Source organism: Genypterus blacodes, unplaced genomic scaffold, assembly GCF_046128005.1.
Source record: "Genypterus blacodes isolate CSIRO-AG114 ecotype Tasmania unplaced genomic scaffold, CSIRO-AGI_Gbla_v1 ptg000210l_1, whole genome shotgun sequence".
Lineage (NCBI taxonomy): Eukaryota > Metazoa > Chordata > Actinopteri > Ophidiiformes > Ophidiidae > Genypterus > Genypterus blacodes.
Window position 1 is genome coordinate 77501 of NW_027467009.1, and position 23874 is coordinate 101374.

Consider the following 23874-nt stretch of genomic DNA (forward strand, 5'->3'; position numbering starts at 1 on the left):
TTTGCTTTAAATCTTCTTAAACTACAGCGATAGTCTTTTAAATGCCACGAGTTTCTCAGCAGTAATTTGATTGAAGCTTTCTCAACGTTTGGGACTGCGTGGATCGATTGAGAGACCAATGTATTGTAATGGTTTTCCTTGTGGTGTGTTCAGGAAGCTGAGTGTGAAGACGATCACCAACTCCAGGTTCCTGGACGCTGTGGGGAACGTGGCCCCTAACAGCCTGTATGATCTGGCTCTGGGACCAGCAGACAGCAAAGAGGTGGAAGATCTGAACCTGAAGCTGCAGTAGTGAGTGTATCTGCCAGTTCGTGTGTGTGTGTGTGTTTATTCATGTTGTGGCGTATTCCAGGTTTGTTCCACCTGCTGTCAGGACTTCAACAACTGTCCTGGACACATGGGTCACGTAGAGTTACCCCTCCCTGTGTACAACCCGCTGTTCTTTGATGTGAGTGTGTCCATCGATACACACACAAAAATACACAATGATCCAGTCCTTCTATCAGACTATGGATCCAGATCTCCCTCTCTTTCCCTCACAACTCTCTGCATCTTCTGAACTCCTCCTCCATCTCTCCCGTCTCTCTTAACCCTCTCTGGTCCGCTCTCCTCTATCAGAAACTCTACCTGTTGATTCGCGGTTCCTGTCTGGGGTGCCACATGTTGACGTGTCCCCGAGCTGCTATCCACCTGCTGCTCAACCAGCTGAAGCTGCTGGAGCACGGGGCCATGCAGGAGGTTTATCAGATCGAGCAGGTTCTCAACCAGGTGGGTCAGCGGTTGCTATGGAAACTATCATTTGTCAGTGTGGTATGAACAAAAGCTCACTCTCACAGTTTTTAGGTGTAGCTTGAGGTCATCTGTATTGTGTGTGTGTGTGTGTGTGTGTGTGTGTGTGTGTGTGTGTGTGTGTGTGTGTGTGTGTGTTAGCATCTGGAGGAGAACCCCAAAGCCAGTGGAGCTGATATCCAGCAGGTGCTCCAGGAGTTCACAAATGCTACTGTCGGTGTGAGCAGTGAAGGCACCGAGAGCAGCAAACCGGTCAGTACACACAATTACAAACAAACACTGCGGCCACTTTATTAGGTACACGCGCACAATCCAGCATAACATCACTGTGAAGCTGAGAGAGGAAGGAAATATGTAAATGTGCTGGATGAATGATTATAAAACCACATTTTAGTGTAATGCAGTGTAATACATCAACATTACTGACCACAGCTGCTTTGCTTTAAAAAACACTATTGTGTGTGTGTGTGTGTGTGTGTGGCTCTTTTTTCACAGATTAAACATCTGGTTGAGAAGAAGAGCAGTCTCGTCACTGACTTCTGGAGAATTCACATGAAATCCAGGAAATGCCCTCACTGCAGGTAAGCTGGAGGAAACGATGACGTAATGGCGGTTATTTGAAAAGTCTTTGTTGGTTTTTTAAATAGTATGTTTCAGTAAGATTCCTCCCTAAAATGACTGGTTCTCTCATGCCAGTGCTGAAATAACTGTTTATTGTGTGTGTGTGTGTGTGTGTGTGTGTGTGTGTGTGTGTGTGTGTGTGTGTGTGTGTGTGTGTGTGTGTGTGTGTGTGTGTGTGTGTGCGCGCGCGCGCGTGTGTGTGTGCGCATTCACAGCAGTGGGAGGTTCACAGTACGTCGAGAACACAACAGCAAGCTGATCGTCAACATGCCGTCAGGAGCACAGAGCAGCAGCAACACGGACGGTAAAGAGCTGAGTCGTGATGTCCTGCGTTTACACTCTTCATCACTCCGCCCTGCAGTGACAATAAATGTGTCACATGAGAACCACGAGCATGAGAGAAGCTCTGCTGAGTGGAGCAGACGCCAGGTCTTTGTGTTGGTGGTGTGGAGACTTGACCTCTTGTTATTGTTGTGTTCCTGCAGACGACCTGATGGCGGGGAAAAGAGTGTATCTGACCCCGAGTACTGCCAGAGACCACACCAACACCCTGTGGCAGAAAGAAGGTACAACCCCAGGAAAGCCCCAGGCCTCATGTGGGCCTTTTGATTGGAGTCACGTGTCCTAGCGCATCCAGAGTCTTTTCCTCAACACTCCTCTTGTCTTCCTCCCAGGCTTCTTCCTAAAGTGTCTGTTCTCTGGGCTGGATGAGAACTCGTGCTCGCAGGAGGCAAAGAAGTGTTCTATCCCAACCTCTTCTTCCTGGAGCTGCTGGTGGTTCCGCCCTGCAGGTGCACCAGATCCACATTCACACAACCTTTGGGATCTAAACACTGTTAATGATGGCAGCTGTCTGTTCTACCTACAGCAACAAAACAAGAAAGTATAGAAGGGATCAAATGCTCACAGCTCTCCATGTTGTCCCCCTTCCCCTCTCTCTCTCTCACCCCCTCCGCCCCCTCTCTCAGGTATCGTCCCATCAATCGTCTGGGTGACCAGATGTTTACCAACGGTCAGACGGTCAACATGCAGGCTGTCATGAAGGACTGTGAAGTCATCCGGAAACTTCTGGCGCTCATAGCCGGAGATAAAGACGCTCCGGGGGAAGAGGTGAGAGTTCTCTGTGTGTCTCCTCTTCTGCCCTTCATCCTCCTGTTGGCTTTGGGAGCTTCTGGTTGTTTGCAGAGGTCTGAGGTAGACTGGAGACTTTACCAGGCTCCTGTGTATCAGTGAGGCTTTCTGTGCCTTCTTTTAAAATCTATTGTCATGTAATGGAAGGCACGCTGTACAAATCCATTTTCAACTGTTCAGCCACAGGGTGTGTAGAAGACAAGTCCACACGTCCCCTCTCTGTTTCAGACGGCTGAACAGATGGACCAGTCCTTCCTGTCCAGCATCCCGGGCCAGACCATGACAGATAAACTCTACAACACCTGGATCCGCCTCCAGACGCACGCCAACATCGTCTTTGACAGCGACGCCGACAAAATGATGACAGAGAAATACCCGGTACCCGGGCATCAGACAGGTATGTGACGGACAGACAGACAGGTGAGACGCAGCCTGAGGCGGACACAGTGTAGCTGATCAGCTGTCCTTCCTCCTCTGCCAGATCCTGGAGAAGAAGGACGGCTTGTTTCGGAAACACATGATGGGCAAACGAGTGGACTTCGCTGCACGATCAGTCATCTGTCCAGACATGTACATCGGGACCAACGAGATCGGCATCCCCATGGTGTTTGCAACCAAGCTGACGTACCCGCAGCCCGTCACTCCCTGGAACGTGAAGGAGCTCCGTCAGGCCGTCCTGAACGGGCCCAACGCCCATCCCGGTGCGTCCATGGTGATGTCCGAGGACGGCAAGAAAACCATCCTGTCGGCTACCAGCTTTGCACAGAGAGAAGCTGTAGCTAAGCAACTGCTGACGCCCTGCCCTGGACCACATAAAATGCCCATGAAGATAGTAAGTCTGACACACACACACACATGTCTACTGTATATGGTTCTTTTGTTGTGATTGAAACATGAGGTCATCTTGTTTCTGGTGGCTCCTCTCCGTCTGCAGGTCAGCCGTCACATAAAGAACGGAGATGTTTTGTTACTGAACAGACAGCCCACTCTGCACAGACCCTCCATCCAGGCCCACCTCGCCCGCATCCTCCCAGGAGAGAAGGTGAGCCCCTGTTAGGCCCTAAAGGGGGTCCTCAGCACGTTCACATCTCCCTCCTGACCCACCTGCCGCGGTTTCCTCCTGCAGGTACTCAGACTCCACTACGCCAACTGCAAAGCGTACAACGCCGACTTCGACGGAGACGAGATGAACGCTCACTTCCCTCAGAACGAGCTGGGCAGAGCAGAGGCCTACACCTTAGTCAGCACTGACCAGCAGTACCTGGTGCCCAAGGTCGTGACCTTTACATCGCAGGACACAGCCCTGACCTCTAGCGGCCGTATGGGAGGCCCCTCTGCTAACACCTCCTCTCGTCTCAACCGTATTCTCCTTGTAGGACGGGAAGCCTTTGGCAGGTCTGATCCAGGACCACATGGTGTCAGGGACCAGGATGACCATACGAGGCTGCTTCTTCACCAGAGACCAGTACACGGAGCTGGTCTACAGGGGCCTGACGGACAAGCCGGGCCGACTGAAGCTGCTGCCACCGGCCGTCATCAAACCCCAGCAGCTGTGGACCGGCAAGCAGGTACGACTGAAGGACCTGAAGTCTATTTGTGCTCAAAAAATACAAAATCTATGTTCCACTTTTAAGAAAGACATTATTATACCTAAGCTGCATTCCCTTGCTGTCCTCCAGGTGGTGTCGACTCTCCTGCTGAATGTGATTCCACAGAACGCCGTGCCGCTCAACCTGGTCGGCAAGTCCAAAATCCCCAGTAAAGCCTGGATCCAGGTGCCGCCGCGCTCTGCCCCGGGGTACAGACCTGACAGCATGTGTGACTCTCAGGTACACACACACACACACACACACACACACCTGGACCTGGACCTGGACCTGTATTCCCTCTGAGTCTGAGCCTTCCTTCCTCCCCTCTCTGGCTCCCAGGTGGTGATCCGTGAGGGCGAGCTGTTGGTTGGCGTGCTGGACAAAGCTCACTACGGCTCCTCGGCGTACGGCCTGGTCCACTGCTGCTACGAGCTCTACGGAGGACAGACCAGCGGCAAACTGCTCTCCTGTCTGGCCCGACTCTTCACCGCCTACCTGCAGCTCTACAGAGGCTTCACTCTGGGTAAGAACCCTGCACACACACAGCCAGGAGGAGGAGGTGAGCTCGTTCAATGTGTGTCTGACGGTCTGAGGTGTGTGTCCAGGTGTGGAGGACATCTTAGTGAAGTCGGGAGCAAACAGGAAGAGGAAGAAGATCATTCAGGAATCACTGAAGTGTGGCACCAAAGTGAGTGTAGGAGGAGGAATGGAGACGTTTGGAGTGTGGTGTTTCATCTGAAGGTCACTGAAGGTCTCTCTCTCTCTCTCTCTCTCGCTCTCTCTCTCCCTCTCTCCCTCTCTCCCTCTCTCTCCCTCTCCCTCCCCCAGGCCCTGCAGGCAGCCTTCAACCTGCCCACCAACGTGGACCAGGCGGAGGCTCAGGGCCGCTGGCAGGACGCTCACCTGGACCCGGACCAGAGAGACTTCAACATGGCCGACCTCAAGTTTAAAGAAGTGGCCAACCAAGTCAACAATGACATCAATAAGGTAACAAACCCTCGTATCTGCCAGGGTCCGTACGTGTCTCTGATGATGAGGAGGAGGAGGAGGAGGATGATGATGATGATGTGCTCCGTGTTCTGGTAGGTCTGCATGCCGGTCGGCCTCCACACTTCTTTCCCAGACAACAACCTCCAGCTGATGGTGCAGTCAGGAGCCAAGGGGTCGACTGTGAACACCATGCAGGTATCTGTGCCTCATCCAGCACACAGTCGCCCTCAGTGTGATCGGGTCCACAGGTGATAACATCTCTGCTGCTCTGCTGTCTCAGATCTCCTGTTTACTGGGGCAGATTGAGTTGGAGGGTCGCAGGCCGCCGCTGATGTCTTCTGGGAAATCGCTGCCTTGCTTCCAGCCGTACGACCCCTCGCCCGGGGCGGGGGCTTTGTGTCCGGAAGGTTCCTCACAGGCATCAAACCACAGGTGGACATGGAGATCTGTCTGTCTGTCTGTCTGTCTGTCTGTCTGTCTGTCTGTCTGTCTGTCTGTCTGTCTGTCTGTCTGTCTGTCTCTCTCTCTCTCTCTCTCTCTCTCTCTCTCTCTCTCTCTCTCTCTCTCTCTCTCTCTCTCTCTCTCTCTCTCTCTCTCTCTCTCTCTCTCTCTCTTCTCTCTCTCTCTTCTCTCTCTCTCTCTCTCTCTCTCTCTCTCTCTCTCTCTCTCTCTCTCTCTCTCTCTCTCTCTCTCTCTCTCTCTCTCTCTCTCTCTCTCTCTCTCTCTCTCTCTCTCTCTCTCTCTCTCTCTCTCTCTCTCTCTCTCTCTCTCTCTCTCTCTCTCTCTGTCTGCCTCTCTGTGTCTGTCTGTCTCTCTGTCCCTGTCTCACTCGCTCTCACTCCTTCTTTCTCTCTCTCTCTCTCGTTCGCATCTTCTAAGAGATCTGTCTGTCTGTCTGTCTGCGTGTCTCACTCTCTGTCCGTCTCTCTCTCTCACTCACTCACTCACACACAGACACACACACAGACACACACACACACACACACACACACACACACACACACACACACAGGCATACAGCAGATGTGTATAGATGCACACACAGATACGTACTCTGTATATTAGAGTAATACACACTGAATGGTACTCGGTACAAAGAAGATGAAGAGATCAGTCAAGACCTCAGATGTCTGCAGCCTCGTCAAATTCAGTGCTCCCTCCTCTGTGGGCTCCACTGGCCTCATGGCTGCCATAGTGACGTGTAGTTCAGGGACCCCACGGGGCTCCAACATGGCCCCTGGGGTTAAACATGGACTACACACAGATCACACTGTCTCTGCTGTGTCCTCATCTTCACACGTCACACACACACACACACACACACACACACACACACACACACACACACACACAGAGACAGCAGATGTGTATAGATGCACATGCACTCAGCACTCAGTATGAGTGCTTTAACTCTCTCTCTCTCTCTCTCTCTCTCTCTCTCTGTCTCTCTTCATCACTGTGTATTGTGGTCTTCCTCAGGAGTTCTTCTTCCATTGCATGGCTGGCAGAGAGGGTCTTGTTGACACAGCAGTAAAAACATCCAGGTCCGGTTACCTGCAGAGGTAAGAGCTCAACTCAAACTTCAACTCATTGAGTCTTTTCTTGTTTTCTTTCTTGCCTCTCATCACCCCCACACACACACACACACACACACACACACACACACACTCCTCCATTCTCAGTCTTTCTATATGATCACACGTCTGTAGAGGTTTGCTTGCTACGTGTGAGCAACACAAACTCTGGCAAATGTGTGCCTCTGTGTAAACACGCAGCTCTGTGGGAGGAAAACCACCACATTCAAACGTTGGGACTTTTTAAATGTTGGACTTTGACAGTGCCGTCTTCTTTCCCGCTCTTCCTCTCTCCTCGCCGCTCTTCCTCTCCTCTGCAGATGTATCATAAAGCATCTGGAAGGTCTGGTGGTCCAGTACGACCTGACGGTGAGGGACAGCGACGGATCCGTGGTCCAGTTCCTGTACGGCGAAGACGGGCTGGACATCCCCAAGACTCCGTTCCTCCAGCCGAGACAGTTCCCCTTCATCGAGGACAACTATGAGGTAAGCACAGAGACGTGGACGATCAGAACAACCTGCAGCCTCGTCAAATTCAGTGCTCCCTCCTCTGTGGGTGCCACTGGCCTCATGGCTGCCACAGTGACGTGTAGTTCAGGGACCCCACGGGGCTCCAACATGGCCCCTGGGGTTAAACATGGACTACACACACACACACACACACACACACACACACACACGTGTTTGGGATTGTGAGTTAAACACTGAAGAGAGAAGCTTCACTCTTCAAACCCTCCACCTGTGTCCTCCTCCCAGGTGATCAGGAGGGCTCAGGGTCTGGATCAGGTCTTGGCCCGTTTGGACCCCCAAGCTGCCAATCAGCACCTGGCAACCATCCAGCGGTGGAAAGCGAAGAGAGCGACTGCGTCTCCACGGCAAGGTGGAACAAGCTGAGGGAGCAAAGTCTGGATGCTTACTGTGTTTGTTTACAATTTGATCAAACTGAATATTGTGTGTGTGTGTGTGTGTGTGTGTGTGTGTTTCAGGGGCGTTCCTGCTGTTCTCTCAGAAGAAGTTGGCCAAACTGAGGCAGGCTGAGCAGGGAGACGTCCCCGTTGCCTTCGGCCGAGACGCGGCCACTCAGCAGGTAGAGAAGCAGAACTGTCAGCTAATAAGTTTGAATATGGTTTCCTCCTGTCAGACATCATCACCCTGGAGCCTGAATAGACTGAAGTGTCCTTCTCCCTCTGCAGCTGTTGGAGCAGTGGCGTTCTCTGGATGAACCCAGCAGATCAAAGTACAGCAGGAAGTCGTCACGCTGCCCTGAGCCGTCCCTGAGTCTGCTCCGGCCCGACGTCTGCTTTGGATCGATATCGGAGAACTTCCAGAACATCACAGAGACGTACCTGCAGAGCCGAGCCGGGGTCAGCTCGGACAGCCTGGATACACACAGGTGTGTGTGAGGGGGGCCTAAGGGGCTTCAGTCTCAATGTGGAGACGGGGCTGGACAAAGGTTTCATCTTTGTCTTTTGATAGTTCTTAACGTTTTGCTTCAATCACACATTCATTCATCCTAGTTCATCAACAAGTACGGTCAGATATTGGAGTAATAACACATTGAATATTACAGAAAAGGAGATGAAGAGATCAGTCAAGACCTCAGATGTCTGCAGCCTCGTCAAATTCAGTGCTCCCTCCTCTGTGGGCTCCACTGGCCTCATGGCTGCCACAGTGACGTGTAGTTCAGGGACCCCACGGGGCTCCAACATGGCCCCTGGGGTTAAACATGGACTACACACAGATCACACTGTCTCTGCTGTGTCCTCGTGTTCATCAGACATGCATGCAAACAAAATAAAGCTGCTGGTTTTGTGTCCTCAGCCTCCGCCAGTTGTTGCTCTATAAGTGGCAGCGCTCCCTGTGTGACCCGGGGGAGGCGGTGGGTCTGTTAGCAGCTCAGTCTATAGGCGAACCCTCCACCCAGATGACCCTCAACACCTTCCACTTTGCTGGCAGAGGGGAGATGAACGTGACTCTGGGAATACCAAGGTAAAGCCTCACATTCAGCCTCCATGTGTACATGTACTGACTGCTCTGATCACACTCCACCCAGCTGTTCCCAAAGCAATCAGAGCTCCGACCCCGAAACGGCTGCTAAACAAAGAAAGTCTCCTCGGTTGCTTAAAGTTCCTGCAGTGTAGAAGTCTCTTTAAAGAGCGGAGCAGCCGTTCAAACACAAGCTTTGTTACCTGAGAGCCTTTACAAGCTCAGTAACAGCAAAGTCACAATGTTTCAGACTCTCAGTGTTTGGCTTTGTTGCAGTAAAACATTCCTCCACTTACACATAAGTACTCGGTATAATACACTCTTTGTCGACACACACTCTGCTGCTGCTGCTACTGATGAACTATGATGGGAAAGAGAGTCACATGCAGCCACTGAGTCACAGAGAAGAGAAGAGAAACTGTCTGCTACAGTTACATGTTCTAATAATACACACTGAAGTAGAGTTCATTTGGAAAGCCTGCAGCCACAGACTGTGTGTGTGTGTGTGTGTGTGTGTGTGTGTGTGTGTGTGTGTGTGTGTGTGTGTGTGTGTGTGTGTGTGTGTGTGTGTGTGTGTGTGTGTGTGTGTGTGTGTGTGTGTGTGTGTGTGTGTGTGTGTGTGTGTGTGTGTGTGTGTGTGTGTGTGTGGCTCATGGGCCCCACGGTGCTCCAACATGGCCACAGGGGATGAAGATGTGATACACACTAATAACAATCTCTCTGCTGTGTCGTCATCTCTGTCAAAACAAAGTCTCTCACACACACACACACACACACACACACAGGCATACAGCAGATGTGTATAGATGCACACACAGATACGTACTCGGTATATTAGAGTAATACACACTGAATGGTACTCGGTACAAAGGAGATGAAGAGATCAGTCAAGACCTCAGATGTCTGCAGCCTCGTCAAATTCAGTGCTCCCTCCTCTGTGGGCTCCACTGGCCTCATGGCTGCCACAGTGACGTGTAGTTCAGGGACCCCACGGGGCTCCAACATGGCCCCTGGGGTTAAACATGGACTACACACAGATCACACTGTCTCTGCTGTGTCCTCATCTTCACACGTCACACACACACACACACACACACACACACAGACAGCAGATGTGTATAGATGCACATGCACTCAGTATAGTGGAGTCTCTGAGTGCTTTAACTCTCCTGTACAGTTCTGTACACTCTCTCTTTCTCTCTCTCTCAATCATTCAATGCGATTTGTTCTAGCCTTCATTGACATCAGCATACAGCTCAAGATGTTCCAATAGCTCAAGATGACTCCTATGACATGTGACATCACATATGACATCACGACATCACATGACATCGCATATGACATCACATGATATGACATGACATCACATGACATCCCACATGACATCATGACATCACGACATCACACCCCAAATGACATCACATGTTCCTTGCCCCATATGACATCACATGACATCATAGCTGAAGATGCCCAATATGTCCCAATATTGCAATTGACTTTTGGGGTACTAACTTGTCTAATGTTTGATTTTGTTCAGCTGACTTATGGCCCTGACACAGAAGCTGTTCTTCAGTCTGGTGGTCGTGTGTTCAGTGATCTGTATCGCCTTCCAGAGGGAAACAGACAGAGACAACCAGTCTTAAAAATGTCCTCCAGAGAGGGCAGGGGAAGTCCAATTATGTTTCCTGCTGTTTTTACAGTCCTTTTGAGTTTTTGGCGCTCTGCCTCGGTGCAGTTTGCACACCACGCTGTCAGACAGTATCTCTCTCTCTCTCTCTCTCTCTCTCTCTCTCTCTCTCTCTCTCTCTCTCTCTCTCTCTCTCTCTCTCTCTCTCTCCCCCCCCCCCCCCCATCAAAAAATGATCTCCAAAATATCGTACACCTGTATGCACAATGTCATGAACAACAAACAAAGAGTGTGTGTGTGTGTGTCTCTCTCAGGCTGAGGGAGATCCTGATGGTGGCCAGCTCCAACATAAAGACGCCCATGATGAGCGTCCCTGTGCTGAACAACAAGAAGGCCCTGAACAGAGCCAAGACGCTCCGCAAGAAGCTGACCCGGGTCTGCCTGGCTGAGGTGAGGAGCAGCTCCTGTGCCCCCTGACCTCCTGACCTTCTCTCACACCTCTTCTACAGTGTTTCATTTGCATTGGTCCCGGATGTTATGTTTTTATTTTAGCTTCTCTTTTTTTCATTTTCCTTTATCTGTGTTTCAAACTGAAGCTCACCACTTCCGTGTGTGTGTGTGTGTGTGTGTGTGTGTGTGTGTGTGTGTGTGTGTGTGTGTGTGTGTGTGTGTGTGTGTGTGTGTGTGTGTGTGTGTGTGTGTGTAGGTTCTACAGAAGGTGGATGTGGTGGAGATGCTGCGGATAGATAGCTCCACCCACGAGAAGGTGCGAACGTTCAAGGTGTCCTTCCACTTCCTGCCCCCGGACCGTTACTGTGACGATAAGCTGCTCACGCCAAACCAGATCCTGCACTTTATGGAAACAAGGTGTGTGTGTCTCCGTGTGTGTGTGTGTTTAGTGTGAACCTGGTGTTGTGTAACCCATTGATGACATCACCCTCTGTCTTCTCCTTTGGCGCCTCAGGTTTTTCCGTCAACTCCTCGAAGCCATCAAAAAGCGAAGTGCCAAGCTGGCCTCCATCGCCGTGGAGACGAGGAAGGCCACGCCCAGAGATAAGGACCACGATGGCGAGGCACAGCAGGGCACAGCAGGGGTCCGTTCTCATCAAATGCCACTCACACACACACACATAATGCCATCTTGCCCACAGTGTGTTAGAGGTCTGTAATGTTGACGTTCATCAGGTGGATGAAGGGGAAGGCGAGGAGGAGAGAGCCATCGTTGATGACGAGGGAAACGAAGGCGACACGGACGCCTCTGACGCCAAGAGGAAAGACAAACAGCAAGAAGAGGTGAGCCCTTAGATGTTATGCGCCTATAATGGACAAGAGGAGTTTGGATGAAGCCTGTAAGTCCTTCACTCAACCTCCAGCTTCCAAACACCAATCTGCCTTTCCTCAGGTGGACTACGAGAGTGAGGAGGAGGAGGAAGAGAGAGACGAGGGAGCGGAGAGAGAAGATCAGGGGGACAAAGAGGAGGAGGAGAACACGGAGGAAGCCACACTGGATCAATCTCCGCCAGAGTTTGTAAGGGGGGAGAGGAAGAGACGAGAGCAAAGAAGAAAACGAGGAGGAGGAGGAGAGGAAGAATCCCAGAATCCAATGAGAGTGAACGCTGTCCTGCAGTCGCACTCTGCGATAGAGAGCTACTCCTACGACCACCAGCACCAGCTCTGGTGTCAGGTGTGTGTTCAACCACTTAGTCACAGTATTAAGAGAGCTGGAGAGAGGGAGGAGCTATGTAAAGGAAGCCCATTGGTTCTCTGGATTGATTCTGTAACCTCATCAATCAAAACAGTTTGTAATCAGAGGAATACTTGTCAGGCTTATTTGTTCCCCGTTTGTTTCCTTGACGATAAACAGGTGGACCTTGCCTTACCGGTGAGCAAAGTGCACTTTGACCTGACGGCAGTGGTGTCGGCTCTGGCCCAGAACACGGTCATCATGGAAACCAGAGGCCTGACGCGCTGCCTGCTGAGCGAAACCACGACCAGGAGCGGAGAGAAGAAGACCATCCTCAACACCGAGGGCATCAACATGCACGAAATGTTCAACCACAGCGACGTACGTGAGCGCAAACACAGGGATGAGAATCTGGACACAACATGCTGACAATAATGAGATCACAGTTCATATCCAGATGATTCTCTTCATTCAGCTTCATTCAGGTGTTAAAGTCTGAGTTATTTGCTCTTTCTTAGATCTTGGACATCAACAGACTTTACTCCAATGAGGTCCAAGCCATGGCCAACACCTACGGGATTGAAGTGGCTCTGAAGGTCATCGAGAAGGAAATTAAAGATGTGTTTGCCGTCTACGGTACACACACACACACACACACACACACACACACACACACACACACACACACACACACACACACACACACACACACACACACACACACACACACACACACACACACACACACACACACACACACACACACACACACACACACACAGCAGGTAACGGCGCTGGTCTCACTTTGTCTCCCGCTGCCTGTCTCCAGGGATCGAGGTGGACCCCAGACACCTGTCGCTGGTAGCAGACTACATGTGCTTCGAGGGCGTGTACAAGCCTCTGAACCGACACGCCATGCAGTCCAACTCCTCTCCTCTGCAGCAGATGACCTTTGAGACCAGCTACAAGTTCCTCAAACAGGCCACTATGATGGGTGAGGATCAGCGCTTGCGTTGATTTCAGCCTCCGCTCTGTTTTCCTTAACTTTCACGGCATGCAAAACTGCAATGCAAATGTTTCCACTCAGTGCTGTGTGTTTTAACTGCTGCGACCGCGCCCTGACCATATCTCTGTGCAGACACACAGGTTGGCGTGTCTGTTAAGCCTCTTTATCGTAACACTGTCAATGTTTTCCCTGGTGAGCAAAGCGTTGATGGAGCCACCCGGAACCTCTAATTCAGTGTCATCACTCCAAACCGCTCAGTTTTCCCCTTTCAGTTAAAGATGAACTACTGTAGAGTAGTTCATCTTTCGAGTACTGTAAAGTAGTTAATCTTTAACTTGAATCTTAAAACAGAAATATAAAAATGCAGCCCAAAAAAAAAAATACATATAAAACACATAAAAAATGTGTTGATGATGAAACTCAGGGAAGTTTTCAAGAATCTGCTTAGTGTGTCATTGTTTACATCCTTGTTTTCCTCCTCTTCAGGGTCACATGATGAGCTGGTGTCGCCTTCAGCGTGTCTGGTGGTGGGGAAGGTGGTTAAAGGAGGAACGGGACTGTTTGAACTCAAGCAGCCCCTGCAGTAGAAGAAGAAGAAGAAGAAGACGACGTGCTTTTGTAATAACTTTGACTTTGTGTGAAAAAGCTGCTTCAACCAAACAGGGGAAGAAATGATGGTTTGCGATCGGGATTCTGTGAGGGAATGTGAGACGGCCATGGACGACTTATTTCTCCTCTAATTACTGAAGACTGATCATGTCTGCCATAGATCCGCACGCTGCCACTCAGGCGCCTGAAACCAGCTGGACTAACGGCTTTCCCTATGTTTCTGTATGTATTTTATTAAAGATAAAACATTATAAAAGAAGTATCGTCTTACTGTTTTTCTTTGATGAGATAGTGACAGTTGCACCTCGTATCTGATCTTCATCTTCATCTACCGTGGCTTTGCTTGAATTTGAATCTGGGCTCAACTGTAGGACACGCATTGATGCAAACTTGATGGAAGGCATGAAGAAGCCAACGCTCTCACACCAGCACAGAGGACAAATGCAAGCAAATGTGTTTTTACTAAAGCCTCGCAGTAAATTAGATTGGTACGTGTACAAGCCAATGAAATGCAGTTAGCATCCAACCAGAAGTGCAAAAATAAATGGATATATTATAGTAATAATATTATAGGATATTATATACCGGTGACTTTATAAATACAAAGATATCCTCATCCAAGTGTAATTGTTAGGGAAATTCTTTCAGTCTCAGAGACGCTAGGCCACTTGGTTGAAGACAGCTTCATTCTTGCTGCAGCAAGGAGCCCAGTCAGTTACATTGATACAGTCTGAGTTGACTGATCCTCGATAGCTACTACATAGATACTTATAGGGAAAATGCCCCTCCTCATATGACAAAGTATGCCCATCAGTACTTTTCCATTCCACTAGCGTTTCTCTATCTTACGTCCAGACAGATTAAGTGTTGCCATAACAACAAGGTCAAGAGGGGAATTCCATTCTTGTTGAATGTTGAGAATACCAGTGTGCCAGAATCCCTTCTTCCTTGAGGAGATACAGCATGGCCTTCTTTGTTTATTCAGTGTGATACAATTTTTCTGACTAATGTAAATGTTTGCTGTTACAAATCCAGCTGTGATGTGTCTTATTTACATTATAAAGGCTTTTATTCTATCTGCTTTATTCAAACTTGGTCTCGGTACTGCGTTTCATATTGTGGTGGTTAGAAACAAAGACAGAGAGAAGGAATAGAACTAGACTCATAAATAGAAGCAGGCTGTGTAATGTTCATGTTAATTCAGACAAAGTGTTGACAAACAGAGCGACAGCAGCTTTATTAGATATATTATTTTTGATTCAATGACTCGTGGTTCAAAGGTTAACCTCCACAACACAAAGGTGATTATTACAGCGCCACCATCAGGGCTACTGGGATTCTCTCTGTATTATATTCAAACTGTCCGACAATAACATTTGGAGTTATCACTCAAACATTTTTGGTAACGCAACCACGCTTGATTAGCAGAGGAACAGTGCTCTTATTTTGGAAGGGTGGATATCGTGGTGAGTTTGCGGCCGCTGGGAGACCTGGACCCACACACAGAGGCAGGCACTTCATCAGCAGAAGAACCGCGATGGCGACGCTTTGGGATCCATGGGAGGGTAAGAGAGCAGACACCGACCACACCAGCTATAGCTTAAAGGAGGATGAGAGTTTAGAATGGACAGATAATACCTTTAAATGTTGTTTTATACCGCCTCTGCTAAAACGGCGAGTCTGCTAACGGTACCGGCGGCTCGGTCGCAGCACTAAACGGCACAATAACGATCTGCATCATCTGTTTGTGTGATACACCGACTCGCCCTCAGTACTGTTGATCGATTGAGCTTTGATCTAAAGTGTTTGCCTTCATGAAAGCCCCGTCACGTCCCAGCGTCGCCCCGTTATGTGCCGCGGTTTCAATTTAATGACGTTTTGATCCTCGATCAGTGCACAAACCCGATTGAAGGTCAGAGATTTAATCCTCAATGTGGTTTTAGTGAAATTAGCTCTCAATCTCTCGACAAACAGTCATTGCAGTGTAACTTGCTCCTTTTTAACGCGTTATTAGCGCCGCCCGTTATCCCGCACAGCGCAGGACCAGGAGAGATTAGTTTGGGCTTCATGGAGGAAATGATTCCTGTGGAGTGTTAGATATGGTGTTAGAGAAGATGTTAGAGAAGATGTTAGAGAAGATGTTCTCCACACTGCGTGACGTCAGCCATGTGGAGGCATCTGAGGGCTGCTTTGAGGTGAAACAGGCGCAGGCAGTTAGCTCGTCGTTTAGCTACCACTTGCCACCTGTCTTTCCGTCTGTCTGTCTGTCTGTCCGCCTGTCCGTCCGAGCGTCTGTCTGTTTGTCCTCTGTGATGTTTTCCTGAACTGTCTGCACTCTACTGCACAATCTACTTGTACCCTACCGTGAAGTAGGTCTATGTATAAAGTTTAACAACAATAGTAGTGATAATACACCCGTGTGTGTGTGTGTGTGTGTGTGTGTGTGTGTGCAGGATAGGGTTCCTGGGGGCCAGAAGGAGACTTCAGGTTGCAGCAGATTTCCCAGCATCCACAGTGAATCAGGAAACCATGAGGCTTTCAAAATGCTGGGGAAACCACAGGTGATGTTCAGATAACAACACACAAAGACGCTCGCTGTTCTTCATGCTGACACACACACACACACACACACATGCACACACACACACACACACGAGCACACACACACACACACACACAAGCACACACACTAGACTCATTGTATCAGTTACAGACGGTCTTAACTTGTCTTTCTAACCTCACAGAGGGGAGAAATCCTGTTGTGAAATTATTTTAGCTTTCAGGCCAAGTCTGGGGCATTGTCACGTAGCCTTATTATGAAATAACATGAAAGGGTGGTTTTATATCTCCTCTATTTCAACAGAGAGATATAGAGAGAGAGGAAGAGAGAGAGAGAGAGAGAGAGAAGTGAGACATTGAGTCAAAATAGGCGATGTAACGTTCAAGTAAAAACAAAAACCGCAGAAAGCCACGGCCGCCGAATGTTGTGAGAACAAGGCACAGTAGTGATGCTCATGCGATGATCTCATAGGTACAGTTTTTTAAAAAGGAGACAAAAGGTTAGGTTACAGTGAGGATTGGAACATCTGTTACGTTTGTCCTCATGTCAGCCAATCTAGATGTAGAGAAGTGGACCCTGTATTTATGGGTGCTCTATATTGAGGTGTGACAGGTGTGAGAAGCTGATAAAACTGCCGTCCTGATTGTGTAACTGTGTGTAAGTGTGTGTGTGTGTGTGTGTCTAAGTTGTGGTGCTGCCTGGCTGCCTGGCTGGAATTAACCCAAGTGCTAATTGAGGCTTCATCTACAGGAAGTGTGTGACTGGTTTCCACTAACATGCCTCCAAAGGCCTTGGGGAAACCACACTTTCATCACAAGCAGGCCGCTCAGTCGGTTGATGCAGGATGTGGTCAGCACACATTCATCGATTAGAACCAGTGTCATGTAGGAGATTGAGTCTCCTCCTCACATTCTTGCGCCGCAGCCGATCTGCTGCTCGGTTAAGCCTCGTTCCTTCACACTGCTGAACTTGATGGGAGTACAGGCGCCGCATGGAGTCAAAGGAGCAAAGTTCAAACCATCTGTGGGGTTCAGCCCCCGCACATACGTTTTCATCATCAAGTATCAGTCCTTACCTCAGACTTATTTACTGTAAATATCGATGTATAAACCCGTAGCTGTCCTCAGTTACCTGCGGGTCCAATCAGGATGGGTTTTAAATTGCAGTAGTTAGGATGAACAGTGAACAGAGTTATTATTATAGTGGAGCAAAGCATCAGCTACGCCTGTGGTTTCATTTGAACGCTTCTTCGCGTTTACCCCGGTGCAAAAAGGCAGCGAGCGAGGGTCACAGGCAGGAGGAACTATAACAGAGTAACGGCTCCAACACGCAGCGAGTGTGGCAATCTTGCAAAGGGTGGGAGACTTTGATACAGGAAGGAACCCTGCAGGCCTGTAGGACCAAACAGACACAAGAACCACAAACACTCACTCTCACACATTCATTTACAGTCCGGATGTTGTTGTTGTAGTTTCCCCAATCTCCCCCGGGATAAATAAAGTTCTATCTTATCTACAAATTGGATCCAAAGCTGGGAGCGACCACCTTAGATTCCTCCGTGTTATTAGGGTTTTTGTGATGTCAACTGAGAAAGATCCAGGATGTTAACTCATGTGGAACATCTGGAGTGTCCATGCTTGGGAGCGTCCTGAACCATGAGGATGAAAGTATTCTCACCTTCCTCTCTTTCTTACAGGCCTCCAGAGATCTTATCTGTGGTGCTACACACTCTAGAAGGTGTCAGTCTGACACAGGCTAAAGCCAGTGGAGAGACACCAGATGTCGTTCTGTCCTGCTCTGCATGTAATGGTTACTGACTGAAGCAGCGATGTTATAAAGGTGATCATTCTGTCTCAGTCAGTGTACGTGGTGACAGCTAGCAGCGTCCTGATACTGTGTGGCTGTGTACTGTGTGGCTTTGAGGTTTCAAAGCGAGTTCGGCGCTTGAATACGAAGCGCTTGTATACGAAGCAGTGGTGACAGCTAGCAGCGTCCTGATACTGGGTACTGTGTGGCTTTGAGGTTTCAAAGCGAGTTCGGCGCTTGTATACGAAGCAGACGCTTCTAACCCAGCGTGTTTCTGATGGGACTGAAACCTTTCGCTGTGAGATGCTTTTTCCCACACGCAGGTGCTCTCACATTACGATCATTTGGCAGACGCTTTTATCCACAGCAACTTACATTATACTTACATTATATATTACCACCCTTCGCAGAGGGGGGAGCAATTGAGGGTTCGGTGCCTTGCTCAAGGGCACCTCGGCAGGGGCTCGAACCGGCGACCCTTCGGTTCTCAAGCGGAAGCTCTACCCACTGAGCCACTGCCTCCCTACACAGCAGAGGCCTCAGTGTGCGCGTGTCCATATGGCCTCTCGTGTTAATGAAGCTACATGATTGAAGACTTTGCGGATATGCGATACACATCAAATGATTTTAATGAAGGGATGTTTTGCCTTTTGTTGTTGCCCGTCCAGAACACTGAAGCATTACTCACTCTTACAATGGCTCCTTCTTCTTCTACCCCTCTGGTCTCTATTCTCTCTGTCCAAAGCCTCTCTGCTGCTGGCTCCTTCTTTCTGGCTCCTCCTCTCTGGCTCCTTCTCTCTGGCTCCTCCTCTCTGGCTCCTTCTCTCTGGCTCCTTCTCTCTTGATGCGTCCGGCACTCTGTTGTTACAACGATACAACTTACATCTTTACATCTGGACTTTCACTCACACCCTTTGTTGTGTTTTTCCTTTTCTGTGATTTTAAGTCAATGACATTCTCTCTCTCTCTCTCTCTCTCTCTCTCTCTCTCTCTCTCTCTCTCTCTCTCTCTCTCTCTCGCTCTCTCACTCTCTCTCCCCATCTCTCTCTCTCTCTGTCTCCCCCTCTCTCTCTCACTCTCTCTCCCCATCTCTCTCTCTCTCTGTCTCCCCCCCTCTCTCTCTCTCTCTCTCCATCTCTCTCTGTCTCCCCCTCTCTCTCTCACTCTCTCTCCCCATCTCTCTCTCTCTCTGTCTCCCCCCCCTCTCTCTCTCTCTCTCTCCATCTCTCTCTGTCTCCCCCCTCTCTTTCTCCCCCCACCCCCTCTGTCTCACTCTCTTTCTCCCCCCCTTTCTCTCTCTCTCTCTCTGTCTCTGTGTCTGTCTCTCTCTCCCCCCTCTCTCTCTCATTCTCTCCCTCTCTCTCTCTTTCTCTCTCCCTCTCTCTTTGTCTCTATCCCTCTCTCTCTGTGTCTCTCTGTCTCTGTCTCTCCCCATCTCTCTCTCTCTGTCTCCCCCCCCCTGTCTCTCCCCCCGCCCCCCCTCTCTGTCTCACTCTCTCTCTCTCCCCCCCCTTTCTCTCTCTTTGTCTCTCTGTCTCTCTCTCTGTCTCTCATTCTCTCCCTCCCTCTCTCTTTCTCTCTCCCTCTCTCTTTGTCTCTCTCTCTCTCTCTCTCTCTCTCTCCAGGCGTGTGTTGGCCCTGTCTGTGGTTTTGGGTTTGGTGTGTTTGGCGCACGTCACTCTGCCGCTGTTCGGGCCAAAGAGCTCGCCTCTGGACTGGCACGTGAATCCTGCGCATCAAAAGGTGAGAGGAGAGGAGAGGAACACTGAAACACACCCTCGCTGAGTACAACACAGCACACAAGAAGAAGAAGAAGAAGAAGTATTGCACATTTGTTCATGCTGAGGCTGAGGTTGCAGAATGTAAAGTGAGACGGTCACTCCTGATGCATTGTGACCGTGTTGTTTGTTTGCGGTGCAGCTGGCGAGCGAACACGCCCACAGCGTCCTGGAGGGTCAGTGTCGTCCTGGCAGGACCAGGCAGAGCTTGGCGGCCAGACTTCCTGCCTCCGGTCAGTTGATCCAGACCTTCCTGTGGAAAGACACGCCCCTTCCTGAGGAGCTCTTCCTGTATCCACCTCCCTTTGGGTTCAGAGGCCTTCAGACTAAGGTGAAGGACCTTCTGAAGCTGGTGAGTGTGTTTCTGTGATGGACCTCCTCTGGTCTGACGCCATGATCTGTGATCTGTGGGGCTCAGGAGGGATCAGGACTCACACAGGGCTTCCATCTCCATGGGCTGCCTCTCCTGATGGATTGATCTGTCTATTTGTTTATTTTTCTCTCTCTCTCTCTCTCTCTTGTTTCATATCGACCACTCTCTGCGTTATGTACTTTAGAATTTAATCTAATAGAATCTAATTGGTCTCATTCACTCTTCTTTCTTGACGACTCTGCCAGCTGCCAGACTCTGACTCTGCCCAGAGCTCAGAGGAATGTCGGCGCTGCGTGGTTGTGGGGAACGGAGGGATTCTCCGAGGGCTGCGGCTCGGCTCGCTCATCGACCGCTATGACACCGTCATCAGGTGGGAGTCACACCCAACCGTGCTGCGTTCAGGCTCCAGCTTAGGCTCAGTGAATTTGTGTTGAGGTTGGATGAGACCTCACACCTCCCTCTCTCCCTCCCCCTCCCTCCCTCCCCCCCTCTCTCCCCCAGGTTGAACAGTGGTCCTCTGGGAGAGTTCAGCGTTGATGTGGGGAATCGAACCAGCATCAGGATGAGTTACCCAGAGGGCACGCCGCTGCGCTGGGTCGACACAGACTTGAGCACTTTGTTCGTAGCCGTGGTGTACAAAAGTGTCGACATCAGCTGGATCTCTGCCATGATCAACAAACACAGAGTGGTGTGTGTGTGTGTGTGTGTGTGTGTTTAACACTTCGATTTCATATGGTCATTTGGTCACATGGTGAAACAAACGAGGGCGCAGTGGCCAAGTGATAAGGCCTTGGTCTCGTAAATCAACGATTATGGGTTCAAACCCCATCTGTGCCTTCTTACAGAGTTTATCAGTGCTGTGGTTACATCTAACTTCAATCATGTTACTGCTGACACAAACTGTTACAGTGACAGAGTGTGTTACAGTAGTAGAAGTGAGTATCTTTTGTTATGAATTGAACTGAAGAGCAAAATAACTCATGGACTGATCAGAACTCACTGAGGTCCCAAATGCTCAGCGTGATGTCAGAGCTTATATGTTCTCGGGAATGTTAATCTGTCTGATCTCTGTGTTGCAGCCTCTGTGGGACTGGTTGTTCTTCTGGCAGAAGGTTCCGGATCAAATCCCTCTGCAGCCCCAAAGATTCAGACTTTTAAATCCACAAATCATCGCACAGTCTGCAATGGACCTACTGAAATACCCTCCACCCAAACCTCGGCTGTGGGGCTGGGACCAGGTAATAGCCACCTCCCAAACTGAGGACTAGTGTGTTATCATGGCCACAGTAATACCCACAACACAAGCATCCTGCATTACGTCAAATACAGTATGCTGCTTATTAATAGAAGCTTCCCAGACCGGAGAACACACACTCTGTCGTGTTAAACGTAGGTTTGTCGCCACAACCCAGACAGTGAGCCTGGTTCAGCCCTGCCTCTGTCTGAGTAGTTACAGGTTACAGTGCCGCTTCTAAGGCCTGAATCCACACCATCATAGTTTCTCTAGTTTCTAGTGTACAAGAGCTCCCCCTGTGTTTGCTTTTGGTTACTACAGTGATGCTGGTGATAAACATGACACATGAACGTTGGTTCCAACCCATAGCATTGAGGTAACATAGCAATTATTGTTCCATCAGTTCTTCACACTGATGAGATCTGTTCCAAAGGAATTCAAACCAATTTTGTAGTCAGTTTTCAGTTGATAGGAACTGAAAACTGATTGTTACTCAGTATTTTCAATTCAGTTTAAGAATTAAAAATGTGTTTATCTTTCATTCCTTTGTCTCCAGAATGTCCCCACTCTGGGTGTCTCTGCACTGACCTTGGCCAGTCTGCTGTGTGATGAGGTCAGCCTGGCAGGCTTCGGCTACAGCCTCGGCCAGCAGGGGGCACCACTGCATTACTATGACCAGCAGCCCATGAGCGCCATGCTGCAACAGACCATGCACAATGTGGACAGAGAGACTGAGCTGCTGCAGAGCCTGGTGAAGGACGGAGCCGTGGCTGACCTGACGGGGGGGCTCCACTGCTCCTTCTGCTCCGGCTCGTCCCCTGCAGAAAGGAGCGCAAACACTCAACAGCAGTGAGAGACACAAGACTCGAGCTGAGCTGACGCTGCCACCGCCTCTGGTCCAGGCATGAGTCACACTTCTTAACCTGGTTTGGTTGCACTTTGCTCCACCTGCTGGACACGAGGTTTTCAGTATTTTGACTTGATACAAGATTACAAGTCAGACCAAACACAGACCGTCTTTGATGTCGATACGGCAGCGTCTAGGCCACAGATTGTTCTTTGGAAATTGTAGTATTCTGGAGATGTAGAGGAGCTTTTAGAGGCTTTTAGGTGTTCCATGGATCATCTTCCATGGTCCACTCCACAGTCTGTGGTGTTTATCTCTAGAATGCTCCATTTTACTTACAATTTACAAAAAAATCATGTCAAGTCAAATTGTTAGTATATAGATTTAAAAGCTTACCTGAAGCTAAAGGTATTCCTTTCAAATATGTATTGAAGCTAAATAATATCAGCAGTTATGGCTTCCAAACACCCGCATGTCTTGATTCTATAAATATAAGTAAGTAGTATTACAGTATTGTATTGAGAAGTGAATGAACTCCAGATTAATGTGATAGTCAGATACATTCTGATGCATCGAGTCAAGGTAAGTTAGGGAAAAGTGGATTCATGTGCTTTAGACCCAAATGTTTTAAAGGAACATTTAGAAGCCTGGAATGACACAAAGCGATCAGAATTGAAGTTATTGTGTTTAAAGGTTTAAGAGTTTGTGTCCGGGAACTGAAGGAGGCACCTGGTGGGTTCAGAGCTCAGTTCATCAGAATGATCTTGGTTTGTGAAGACATACGACCCGGTGAAAAACATTTTCTACTTCTGTTTATTATACTGTAACATCTTGTTTGTGATGCATTTTGAAGCATTCCATGTGTACCTTCATCCATTTCATTGGTCACACAAGCACACATTTTGTATTTCTTACCTTTCCGCAGAGTTCAGATTGTTTTTCTAATTGTTTAAATTACTGTTGTACATTGTTCATTGAAAACGTTATGATTTAGAATCTGTTTTCATTATTGTCAATATTGTACATGCAGCACAGTTGAGGCTCGCAAATACATCCCAGCTGCAACCACTGTTAGTCTTTATACCTCTAAGACAGGCCAAATGTTGTCATGTGTTCCATAGATGCTATAAGAGGGGAAGTCTTGTTTGTACAGATCTATGTGTCAATTTAGGAAGTACTGTAAGAACTTAAAGGAAGAATGAGACATTTCCTTTTAGAGGTCATGATTTTGTTTTTTTCAATTAGTCTCACTTTGCACTGGTAGATTTTATAATTGTTATCGAAATTGTTGAAGTGTTGGAAATTCACATGCAGTGAAGAGAAGCCAATACATGATTACACACTGACAATGGGACGTGTTTTTATTTGCATGTGAAATGATTCTTATTTAAGCCTGATTTTGTCTTTTAAACTCGTGATTACAGGATTTGCTGTAACTCGAGGAATTCAATTCATGGTTATTTTGAAACTTTCACAACATCGAGTCTACAAGTCACAAACGGACTAACGATGAACAAACACTGTATTTGTTCTCATAAATACAAACGCTCAACATCCACGGTGAGGTTTCATAAAGTACTTTTCTAACAGATAACTAATTTACCAGCTAGAAGTGGAACAAAGTCATTCACATGACAAGCCACAGTTTCCTTTCAGGCCACAGCTGAGTT

At 48.8% G+C, this 23874-nt stretch overlaps 2 protein-coding genes and 4 non-coding genes across 6 annotated transcripts in view; all 6 read left to right on the plus strand.

Moving 5' to 3' along the window:
- The window catches only part of polr1a (RNA polymerase I subunit A), a 14253-nt gene extending 388 nt beyond the window's left edge, over positions 1-13865 (plus strand). Inside the window, 38 exon segments of the mRNA XM_076169721.1 lie at positions 154-262; positions 353-448; positions 619-768; positions 931-1041; positions 1285-1370; positions 1626-1714; positions 1896-1976; positions 2085-2125; positions 2128-2201; positions 2379-2520; positions 2770-2913; positions 2915-2938; positions 3023-3373; positions 3476-3583; positions 3668-3814; positions 3918-4109; positions 4221-4370; positions 4470-4653; positions 4736-4818; positions 4959-5117; positions 5217-5315; positions 5401-5500; positions 5503-5552; positions 6600-6682; positions 7015-7180; positions 7451-7574; positions 7681-7781; positions 7888-8087; positions 8516-8683; positions 10622-10757; positions 11014-11174; positions 11272-11401; positions 11493-11600; positions 11710-11991; positions 12172-12372; positions 12510-12627; positions 12821-12985; positions 13484-13865. Coding sequence (XP_076025836.1) covers positions 154-262; positions 353-448; positions 619-768; positions 931-1041; positions 1285-1370; positions 1626-1714; positions 1896-1976; positions 2085-2125; positions 2128-2201; positions 2379-2520; positions 2770-2913; positions 2915-2938; positions 3023-3373; positions 3476-3583; positions 3668-3814; positions 3918-4109; positions 4221-4370; positions 4470-4653; positions 4736-4818; positions 4959-5117; positions 5217-5315; positions 5401-5500; positions 5503-5552; positions 6600-6682; positions 7015-7180; positions 7451-7574; positions 7681-7781; positions 7888-8087; positions 8516-8683; positions 10622-10757; positions 11014-11174; positions 11272-11401; positions 11493-11600; positions 11710-11991; positions 12172-12372; positions 12510-12627; positions 12821-12985; positions 13484-13584 — 5014 coding nt within the window. The 3' untranslated portion in view covers positions 13585-13865.
- LOC143015705 (small nucleolar RNA SNORA5) lies at positions 6252-6386 on the plus strand. The gene has a single exon (XR_012965467.1). It is a non-coding gene; the product is annotated as a small nucleolar RNA SNORA5 (small nucleolar RNA).
- Positions 7214-7348, plus strand: LOC143015701 (small nucleolar RNA SNORA5). Its single transcript, XR_012965464.1, has one exon. It is a non-coding gene; the product is annotated as a small nucleolar RNA SNORA5 (small nucleolar RNA).
- On the plus strand, positions 8303-8437 carry LOC143015702 (small nucleolar RNA SNORA5). Its single transcript, XR_012965465.1, has one exon. It is a non-coding gene; the product is annotated as a small nucleolar RNA SNORA5 (small nucleolar RNA).
- Positions 9585-9719, plus strand: LOC143015704 (small nucleolar RNA SNORA5). Its single transcript, XR_012965466.1, has one exon. It is a non-coding gene; the product is annotated as a small nucleolar RNA SNORA5 (small nucleolar RNA).
- Positions 13866-14991: 1126 nt separating the features above from the next.
- Positions 14992-23540, plus strand: st3gal5 (ST3 beta-galactoside alpha-2,3-sialyltransferase 5). Its single transcript, XM_076169746.1, has 8 exons — positions 14992-15171; positions 16060-16167; positions 19598-19715; positions 19893-20102; positions 20369-20493; positions 20625-20811; positions 21203-21361; positions 21914-23540. Exons 1-8 carry the CDS (start codon positions 15164-15166, stop codon positions 22208-22210), a joined length of 1212 nt encoding a protein of 403 aa, XP_076025861.1. The 5' UTR covers positions 14992-15163; the 3' UTR covers positions 22211-23540.
- The last annotated feature ends 334 nt before the right edge of the window (positions 23541-23874 follow it).